Source organism: Esox lucius, chromosome 25, assembly GCF_011004845.1.
Source record: "Esox lucius isolate fEsoLuc1 chromosome 25, fEsoLuc1.pri, whole genome shotgun sequence".
Lineage (NCBI taxonomy): Eukaryota > Metazoa > Chordata > Actinopteri > Esociformes > Esocidae > Esox > Esox lucius.
In genome coordinates, this window is record NC_047593.1 from 16877590 (window position 1) to 16887166 (window position 9577).

The following is a 9577-nucleotide window of genomic DNA, read 5'->3' on the forward strand; positions in this document are numbered from 1 at the left end:
TCCAAACTATTCCACGGAGGGCAGTGTCTGCAGGTTTTCGCTATCTCCTTGTATTTGATTGACTAATCAGGTTACAAATTGGTTAGTTTCTACCCTCACCTGGAGCCAATTTATAGGAACAACCAAAAACCTGCAGACACACGGCCCTCCGTGGAATGGTTTGGACACCCCTGCACTAGAGTAATCCCTCCTTTGCCCCTCCCAACCTAGCTTTTATTTGCTGGGGATCCCTCACACATTTCAACATAACCTGCCTTGTGGTCTTTCAAGGCAAAAGAGAAGGACTGGGCACTGAAATTCTTAGTATTAAGCTGCTTCCAGATTTCTGTATATTTATTTTTTTATAGATTTTTGCCCCTTATGTTTCGCAGGTCTTGTTCCTCTACTTATTTATAAAAAAAATAACTTGTTCCTCTACTTGTCACTAGTTATGTTGCAATCATGCTTTTTTTCTGTTTTCATTTTTGGAAAAAAAGCAGACTCATTCCATTTCTGTTTTAATTCACTCGTGTACAAGAAAAAATGACACAAAGCGGTATCGGTCTATCCACACACAACTTATAGATGACACACAAACAGCCACATCCATCACGCGTGTGTCTTCACGTGAGCACGGAGGTGGGCACCGCGCGAGAAGTGACGTCCGCAAAGCGTGCAGGTGAAGGGTCGAACCCCTGTGTGCAGCAGCTCGTGCCTCCGAAGGTGGCTCAGCCTGATGAAGCTCCGCCCACACACAGAGCAGTGATGCGACCTCTCTCCCGTGTGGTTGAGGGTGTGCCGCCTGAGGTAGCTGACATAGGGGAAACCCTTCCCGCAGTCCTTGCATATGAACCTCCCCTCCTTGTCCTTACTGAGGGGAGCTCGAGTTCTTCTCGCAGGCCCGCCGCTCGCTCTCTGATCCCTGCGGGGTCCCGGCATGACGACGGAGTCGACGTGTTGGCCTGGCAGCAAGGCCAAATCGCTGGTGGCTGTCGTCGTGGAGGAAGTGTGTTGTTGGTTTGCCGGCGAGTAGGTGAAAAACGTACACGGGGTGTCTGTGTAGCTGCCGTAACCCAGGCTCAGTGCCGCATACTCAGGGTACGTTCTACTCAGATCCTGCTGGTTGATCCCCGGGTCTGGTCCTGCCCCTGGAGGTTGGTCAAGGTTTGGACTCTCTGGCTCCGTCTTGAGGCAAGGCAACAACCCTGCAGGCTGATCCGTGTCCAGACAGTGGGAACCGCTGCCAATGTGCTCCATAGTTCTATGTTCCAATTCCACGTGGTGTTCTAGAGTTCCATGTCCCAATCCTACATTGGGTTCCGTAGAGTCAGTGAGCTCATTTCTACCCTCCGAGGGTAGGTTCCGGAACTCCCAGTCCTCCTTGAAACAGGCCTGAACAGCAGGATGCTGTTGCCCAGCGACTAGAGGGGTGGCAGTATGTTCAGGAGCTGACATTTGAGAGGGAGAGGAGATCAGGGAAGGTGACAAAACTGGATAGGGAACATGGGAAATGTCATCATCAACCACCACCACCACCATCACGTCTCCTCATTGAAATCTATTCAACGCACCGCTCTCTCTCTCACCATTTGTCTTCTGTCCGTTAAGATCTGCATATTCCCCTGGGTCATCGCAGTCCTCCAGTCTCTCCTGTTTAATGGTGACAGGCGTACCCTTCCTGTCTGTTAGAGTGGCCTGTGGATCATCAACATGATCATCAATACACTGTGATCATCAATACACAGATGGGGCTTATTACAGTAACTAATTATTTTAACTCCCCCTTGTATGTTCTGTATTTGGCTTCTTTGTGAGGCAACATGACCTTTACTCTACAAAGTGTTAACCCTTTAAGAGCAATCATGTCGATTAACTCTATAACGCCTTCATTTTGTAACAGGAAATAATGTATATGGCATGCCAACCTACATTGTGACCTAGCTCGTTAACATCTGTCCCGGATGTTTCACCCCAATTTCTGCAGCACCCCGGCCGGGCCAAGACGGTGTCCGGTTCTCGTTCCTTCCTAGCCGCTGCATGGAAAGAGACGTATTTGTTGATGAAAGCATTTAAGCATTTAAAAGCAGCAAGCATTTAAGAGCATAAACATACCGGGCGTGTGGTGAGTTAGGGATCCCCCGAGATAGTATCTGCTGGTAGCTGAAGCACCACTCTGAAGTCTTTCGCAAAGCACAACAGCGCCAACATCATCCCCGCCGTGTTCAATCGCCGACGTCCTTGTCCGGTGCCGGCTTTCAACTTCTTTAAGTTTGTTCATCAGGATTTCGTTATCCTGTTTTTTCCGTGACAGTTCGGCGCGTAAAAACGCAGAGTACTCGTCAACTAGTTTGGTTATCTCCGCTACAGCGGCGCTAGATAGAACTTCCATTATGGACGTCAACTGCGTCTGAAATATTACGGCCTCCAACATTCTGATAGTCTCGATACTAGTATTAGAGCAACAATGTTACTTTTAAACTAAAGCTATGGCCTGTAAATACACAGTCCCGAAAAAAGATTTCCAAACACCGAAATCCTGTGTCTTTGCTTAATAACAAAGCTACGTGACGTCTCATTCAATTTACCGTAAGTGCATGAGCGGATTACCGTAACACTTCGGACAACACAACCCAGTGAGATGAACATTTTAATTAAACTATATTTTAGACTTTGTCGTTTCACATGCGCCTTTTTTACAAACAGGTGCAGAGGGTTTTTACTTTGACACTGTAAAGACACTACTCCTTTGGCTTGGCCAACAGTGGCAATGTCCACATGTGAAGGATGTCTCAGATACATTGGCCCTCTGTAGGACAAGTGAAAAGCAAGATGGTAGGAAGAGGCAGACTACATAGGCCCCTGTTTGTCTCAAATGACAACTATGTTCCCCACATACAGTGGTACACTACTTTGGACCAGGCCTATAGAGAATAATGTGCCATTTGGGACACCACCTCGGTTTTCTACTTCCTGTGTGGTCAAAGGAGAGGGACACAACAAAGAGTCAGGACACTAAGGGCATCTCTGCTGAGCACAGGTCACACCTGATTTGAGTTGAGTTTGCCACTTCCTGTTTAGCCCTGGCCCTCCTCTGATTGGCTAGAGAGCGGCAGTGGAGGTAAACGTGGAGAGGGTGGATGAAGGTGAGGAGGGTGAGGACAGTCAGACACACGTTGGCCTGGAAACACACACACACACACACACACAGGTGAGAAGACTAACACAAAGATTCAGCCCTTCCCAAACAGGTGTATTAATCCCCAACCCTCTCCTAAACATCCATCTGTTCCACTTGTTTATTTTGATTCCAATTAAAATGAATGCGTGAATGACAAACACGCATGTGAGCCAAAGACAAAATCCACTCTTTCAGAAGAACTCCCCCACGGGTCTCCTGCGGGATGAAGACACAGCCTTTCCCAACTCACGTGGAACGGATCTCCACGCAGCAAGCCTTTGATCAGGCGCAAGACAGGGAATTGGAGCAACAGCACCAGGGCGGACAGAGACGTCATCAGGCCTGACAGCTTACCGAAGTGGCAGCTGGGAAACCTGGGAAGCGGGCGAGGAGGAGGAGAAGAACGAGAAGCGGGGGCGAGATCAAGTGTAAGTTGCGATGGCGGCACGGACAAGATGGAGACGGCATGGTGATAAGAACGAGCAGCTGTCCACGGGCACCCGACTGTTCACACATCCACGCGGCGTGAGGTCTTACGCGATGGTGAGGAAGGCTTGGTGTCCGCCGTAGATGAAGGCACTGTTGAGGACCTGCAGGGTGAAGGTGAGGTACTGGAGAGGGAGGAGAGGAGTGGAAAAACAGACGTAGAAGAGGAGGCACTGGAGGGAGGTCAGGAAGAGGGAGAGGGAGGAGGAGCGCAGGTCAGCTTCTCGATTTGTCTCTCCTGCAGGGAGAGAAAGATTGTGAGAGACATGGGATGGTAGAAGACAGAGATGTAAGATGAGGAAAGACAGACAGGGAGAATGAGAAATGGACGACAGACAAAGACATAAAGACAGATGTGTATAATTTATTGGGACAAATATGGATCTCATTGTCTTGCATTATTTAACTGCTTGGTGTTTGAGTCTCTTGGTCTACTGTTTGTCATGTTACAAAAAAATCATCCTACCATACCTTTCTTTTGCTAAGGCCGCAAGCTTTTCTAGGCCTTCACTGACCATGTAATTCACTCAACTAAGCGACATTCACGTGCAACCCTTTGATGGTGCCACCCACCCGGAGCCAGATTTTTGTGTTTTGTTAATTTGTGTACTTTGAGCCGTACTGAACACGACCTTGTCAGCACCCCATGTTACTGATATGAATACGAGATGTCACCCACCCGGGGCCAGAGGCTTCCCCTTGTGTCTGTCCAGGATCAGGCCGTTCCATGGAGCACAGAGGACCCCACACAGCTGGGTGAAGGCAAACGCATTGGTGTAATGACTCACTGAGAGAGAGAGACACGGTCTGTTTCACTCTATGTGGCCAGGCCAAGGAGATGGTGACATGGTGATGGGACAGCATTGTTTGACACTAGGTTGTAAATGTGTGTATTTCTATTTGTGTTGTTGTTTTTACCCAGGGTCTGGTCTCTGTTGGCCAGCTGGTTGAGCACGGGGTTGACCGTGGCGATGAACAGGAAGTGACAGAACTGCATGACAATCACCCAAACCAGGTGCCACAGGAAGAACCAGGAGAGGACACAGCTTCTAAAACTAACCACTAGAGGGGGTAGCAAGGAGAGACAAATATTGGGTATTGAGCCTGGCACTCAACCAGGTGGGCTGACCAGGTGTCTCACCTGGCTCAGTGTGGTCAGGTCTGGAAGGACCAGTTCTGCCCTGGAACATGGTGTCCTCTGCCTCGTTGCTCTCTGTGGAATTCATATACTTGGCTCTTGGCTGGGCCATACTCACTCCTCCCACCTCCTCTCTCCTCTCCTCCCCACTGTTTCCCCGTCGACCGCAGCACCTCACCCTGCCACAATGGAGCAGAATTAGTGACTCATAGCGACGGTCACATATTGGCTTCCACAGTGGATGGTTGCCGTGGCGACTGTACATTTGGCGGGTGCAGCGGTGCATCATGGGTAGTGGCATTTATTCTGACCCGTAAGTGTACGCGTCGGGGAGTCGGTAGGGGATGTGGGTCTTGGGCATGAGAAACAACGTCCGGAAGACGTGGATGAAACTGCAGTTGGCGAGAACAAGAAAGGAAGCGTGGAGGGAGACCCCTCGTTCATACAGCACCTGGGAAGGAGGGAAACAGATTCAAATGAATCCTAACTTTCAAACCCCTCGTTGTGTTTCAACCTGAGGAAAGTTTGATTCTGTCACAATGGAATAGGCCATGCAAGTGAAAAGGCTGGATTAAGCCGAGGCAACTCGTTAATGACCGTGAAAGTCTTCCCATAGCGACTATAATGTGTTTAATCCCTCCTGGGATTACTGTAGGTTCTGACTCACAGTGACTCATGTTGCCACGATGGTGTGGTGGTGGGGAGGAGGAACCAGACACAGGCAGAGTGGCAGTCGATTGGATATTTTAATATTAACAAACACCGAGCACAAAAGCAAACTAATCGAAAACAAAGGCTTAAACAAAACGAAACAAAACACTCACCACTGATGTGGAACATACAGAGAAAGGGAACAATGACCAACAAATGAGGGGAGCAGAGGAGAAACATTTAAACACATACTGACTTAATTGGGACCTGGTGTGAGTGACAATTGGAGACGAGACAATGAAGGAGTCCGCGGTGAGTTCGAGAACAAATGGGAAACCTGGAAAAGCGGGAGATGACGGCGCCGTCCGTCACCTCACCGTCACACATGTTCTGGATAGAGGAACACTCATCATCACCAAGGTCACTGATAACATATCTTAATTATAACAGTGATGTTGACACTGACTGATGCTCAACCAGCACTTGTGTCCACAGTGACGTTTTATGGAGACACCCTGAGCAGACAGGAACGTTTATTTTCCCGGTCTTCATCTAGTCCTCAGAGCTGGACATGGAATAGAAAAACCCTGACTGCTTCTTCCAGGCCCATGGTTCTCAAATTATGTTACGCGGCACTCCCTTTAGTGGATATATATTGAGTGAAATATTTTCCGATGTGGTAGGCGGCGTAAAAAGCGTGAGAACAACTGTCCTGGGCGATTGAGAAGACGCTGCGTTACCTTGACGATGAGGAGGACGGCGGCAGAGGAATCAAAGGCCCCGGCGTAGACTGCTATGACCGTGGAGCGATGGCGGTCGAACAGGTTCCCCACCTGGAGAAGGTGGAGGGAGAGAGACAGTTGACCACCACACTGAAAAGCCTCCCCTCTTCATGTGGAGGACACATGCCACAGCGGGTCAAAGTTACTGCAATAGGACATTTTTGATACATTATCTTCCTTTGTTATACTTTTGTTTATATGATACATAATAAACATTACTGTGTGAGCGGGGAGTTGCAGACTGATGGGATTTGCTTGGGGAAGGGAAACAGGATGTTTGAGTACCAAACGGTTTCCAGTTGTTAGCCTTCAGTATTGGAACTAGGTAGGGATTTTAATACTGTCAACAATCGAGGGGTGGCATTCAAGCGCTCGGGTCTGTCTTGAACGCGGCCTCGTGTTGACATTACCTTTGACCTGTTTACCTTCCATTATCAAATGTCTGCCGGTGTTGTTGAATGTTATGGTTGAAAGGCTGACGCCAGACAGAGCCCGAGGGTACTCTGATCCTGGATCTGTGACGGGGTGTGATTCTGGAGCAGCTGATGTTGTGACTTCCTACAAGCCTCTTAGGCTGATGATTACAGAAACGTTGGCGCTGTGTGATTCGTACAGAAGAGACGGAGAGTGTTCTCTGCTCATGTTCTGGAGGGGTCTATCCGTTATAACAACTGAAACTTCCCACCAACACTCCTTGATTTGTGCAAGCCTCCCAAGAGTTGCCCACCCAACGGGATATGAATGATTGAGCAAATGCTTGGCTTGACACAAAAATGCCACAGTTCAAAGGATACAAACCTGAACATTGGTCATGTAGAACAACATTCCAGATGTAATCAGGCACGAGATGGCAGGAAACAGTAATGCTGAATGCTCTGTGTGTGTGTGTGACGGAAAGAGAGATAGAAATGGGGACAAACAGCAAATTCCTCTATAAAAAAATCTATAAAAGGATTGACAACTAGACACACTGACCAATAATAAAATATCTTGCAAAAACAATCAACCTTGACATGAGACGGCTATCAACAAGGTCCCAGTGGTGTAGAGACATCTGGAACAGAAGACAGACAGCTGGCAAGGTCAGTTGGGTCATGTAGGTCAGCTGTGTGATGATGTCAGTTGTGTGATGATCTCATTATATACACTGTGTTGTATTAATACCCTAACTAATATTTCATTCATGCCAAATCCAATATATTTGAGTATCAAAAACAATATTTTATATTACCCAATATAGAGTATTATAATAGCACATCTAATATATTAAAATACCCCAAAGAAATCCTAATCACTATTTATTTTAACTCCATAACCAACATGTTACCTTTATGACACTTCAATCCAGAGTTATTAATAAACATAAATCACGAGAAAAAAACGATGTTTACATGGCAAGTATCCTGGTGGCCAGTGTGCCATAGCGGTCGAAGACGTAGCCCAGAGGGAAACGTACGACGTTCATACAGAAGGAGGCGACGGTGAAGACCATGGAGAACTGTTCATCCTGTCCACTACAGTCTGAAAGAGATGAGAGATTGAGGGAGGAAGGGAGAGATGGAGGGATGGGAGGGAGGGAGGGAGGGATAGACATGTATTTTGAAGCAATAACGCCTGAGGTGGTGTGATATATGGCATACATACCAGACTCCTTTCATTGTAAACAGGTTACAAACAAAATTTGAAACATCCATCACCCAAACTCTTTAATAAATTGCCAACTTTCAGTTATGGTGAGAGAGAAAGAGAGAGAGAGAGAAGGAGAGAGGGAGAGAGTGTGTGTACAGTATGTCGCTCACCATACAGTATGATGTCATTACCAGGCTGCCCATCTGACAGCATGATGATGTCACCGGACTTTGTGGAGTTCACAGTGATATTACAGAGGTCACTGAAGTAGCCGTCGGTCTTCAGGACAAACACCAGTGACACCCAACCGTACGCTATGCCAGAGAAACACAGATTTTCAACCAACCCAGAGGCCAGCGTCAAACTGTGGCGCAGCCTTGCTCTGCCCTTGCATCTCAGCATACTCTCTGATTCCCACTGCTGCTGATTCAATTATGGTTTCCTCCTATGGGACTTTATGTCGTTTGTTGGATGGATGGGTAGTGAAGCTTGGCGGTAGTAGTTGTGGTCTTTCCTTCGATGTCTTACCACACCAACACACTACCTATTTAATTCGGCCCAGGGTATTTTTGGAAAGTAAGAGGAGATGTTCGGATCTGTGCCAAAGTATGAGGCACCAAAATAAACACCCAGCAACTTGTTTACCTCAGGCTTCGCTGTGTTGATATTCTATTTCCTAAGACCTGTGTTCCCAGAGCTCTGTTCCTTTATTCCTATGTTACATCAGTCCTTTGTTCCCTTAGTCCTATGTTAGCTCAGTCCTTTGTTCTCTCAACCTTATGTTTCCTCAGCCCTATGTTCTCTCAGCCCTATGTTCTCTCAGCCCAATGTTCTCTCAGCCTAATGTTCTCTCAACCTTATGTTCTCTCAACCTTATGTTCTCTCAACCCTATGTTATCTCAGCCGAATGTTCTCTCAACCCAGTGTTATCTCAGCCCTACATTCCGTGAGTCCTACCTGAGTCATAAAGCAACAGAAAAAGCCATGCCCACATGTAAACAATAGTCTTTGTGCAGTTCCCCTTTCAGCCAGTAGATGCCAGCATACATCTAGATAGCTGTGCACGGGCGTTACCCGGCCTTATCTCAGTCTTTTGGTTTCAGTGGAGCCTTGCTGAGCAAGGTGAGAGTTGCCCGAAATATACGAAGAGGAACAACAGGAGCCAACATCGCCCAAGATCAGGGCCCACACACACACCTAAAGTTTTTTAGAATAAAAAATATAATTAATTTAGCTTATTCTGACCTTGTCATTTACTATGTTAGGAGGGATAAACCGTGAGTTGATACAACGAATATGATGAAATTAAGTGTTTTATTTGTAAACTTATCTCACCCAAAACTGAAACCATGTATTTTCAAACAATTTCTACACCCCAATAATAAAGACGCATCTAACTACAACCTGTTTTTGAAGGGGATAACTGATAATTAGATAATCAAACTTTGTTGGTTTAACGACATCTGGATTGCTGAAAATTATGCTTGTGAACGTGCAATGTTTTAAATTACATAAATCGCTTAAGCCCGTACAGTTTTTGAAAAAAAATCCTTTTGAAGAGGTTCTCATATCCTTCGATGTTGATTTTACAACTTCAGTTTCAATATTAATTGTTTATTACACATGAATGTCATACATTTTTTTTGTCTTACCTTACATAACAATGCATTCAGGTGTTTTATTGCGCTAAAATGGTAATTACGGTAAAAAAAAATATTCACCGCCCTCTTTCTA

General features: G+C 46.6%; 2 protein-coding genes across 6 annotated transcripts; both read right to left on the minus strand.

The window, feature by feature from the left end:
• Window positions 1-481: 481 nt before the first annotated feature.
• LOC105020891 (zinc finger and SCAN domain-containing protein 10-like) lies at window positions 482-2528 on the minus strand. 3 transcript variants are annotated; one of them, XM_010888232.5, is made up of 4 exons: window positions 2092-2528; window positions 1909-2012; window positions 1566-1674; window positions 482-1427 (listed from the first exon to the last, which is right to left on the minus strand). In XM_010888232.5, the coding sequence occupies exons 1-4, from the start codon at window positions 2408-2410 to the stop codon at window positions 589-591; spliced, it is 1371 nt and encodes a 456-aa protein (XP_010886534.2). In that variant the 5' UTR covers window positions 2411-2528; the 3' UTR covers window positions 482-588. The 3 variants fall into 3 exon arrangements, with proteins under 3 accessions (XP_010886534.2, XP_010886532.2, XP_010886533.2); XM_010888230.4 differs by having other exon boundaries at window positions 482-1469; XM_010888231.4 differs by having other exon boundaries at window positions 1551-1674.
• A 189-nt stretch (window positions 2529-2717) lies between these two features.
• On the minus strand, window positions 2718-9472 carry LOC105020890 (solute carrier family 43 member 3-like). 3 transcript variants are annotated; one of them, XM_034291145.1, is made up of 13 exons: window positions 8014-9472; window positions 7606-7735; window positions 7222-7268; window positions 7013-7089; window positions 6173-6265; window positions 5093-5232; window positions 4785-4960; window positions 4562-4705; window positions 4323-4430; window positions 3695-3881; window positions 3512-3531; window positions 3047-3157; window positions 2718-2933 (listed from the first exon to the last, which is right to left on the minus strand). In XM_034291145.1, the coding sequence occupies exons 1-12, from the start codon at window positions 8243-8245 to the stop codon at window positions 3054-3056; spliced, it is 1458 nt and encodes a 485-aa protein (XP_034147036.1). In that variant the 5' UTR covers window positions 8246-9472; the 3' UTR covers window positions 2718-2933; window positions 3047-3053. The 3 variants fall into 3 exon arrangements, with proteins under 3 accessions (XP_034147036.1, XP_034147035.1, XP_019899349.2); XM_034291144.1 differs by having other exon boundaries at window positions 3408-3531; XM_020043790.2 differs by having other exon boundaries at window positions 2718-3157; window positions 3408-3531.
• Window positions 9473-9577: the final 105 nt, after the last annotated feature.

Coding starts and splice junctions, on each gene's coding strand:
- LOC105020891 (XM_010888230.4), bottom strand. CDS start 2,410: ATGTTGGAGGCCGTAATATTTCAGACGCAGTTGACGTCCATAATGGAA. Junction 2,013..2,091: donor CCTAACTCACCACACGCCCG/GTATGTTTATGC, acceptor CTTTCCATGCAG/CGGCTAGGAAGGAACGAGAA. Junction 1,675..1,908: donor TTAACGAGCTAGGTCACAAT/GTAGGTTGGCAT, acceptor GATGATCCACAG/GCCACTCTAACAGACAGGAA.
- LOC105020890 (XM_020043790.2), bottom strand. CDS start 8,245: ATGCTGAGATGCAAGGGCAGAGCAAGGCTGCGCCACAGTTTGACGCTG. Junction 4,706..4,784: donor ACCTGACCACACTGAGCCAG/GTGAGACACCTG, acceptor TACCCCCTCTAG/TGGTTAGTTTTAGAAGCTGT. Junction 3,532..3,694: donor CAAGCCTTCCTCACCATCGC/GTAAGACCTCAC, acceptor CCCGCTTCCCAG/GTTTCCCAGCTGCCACTTCG.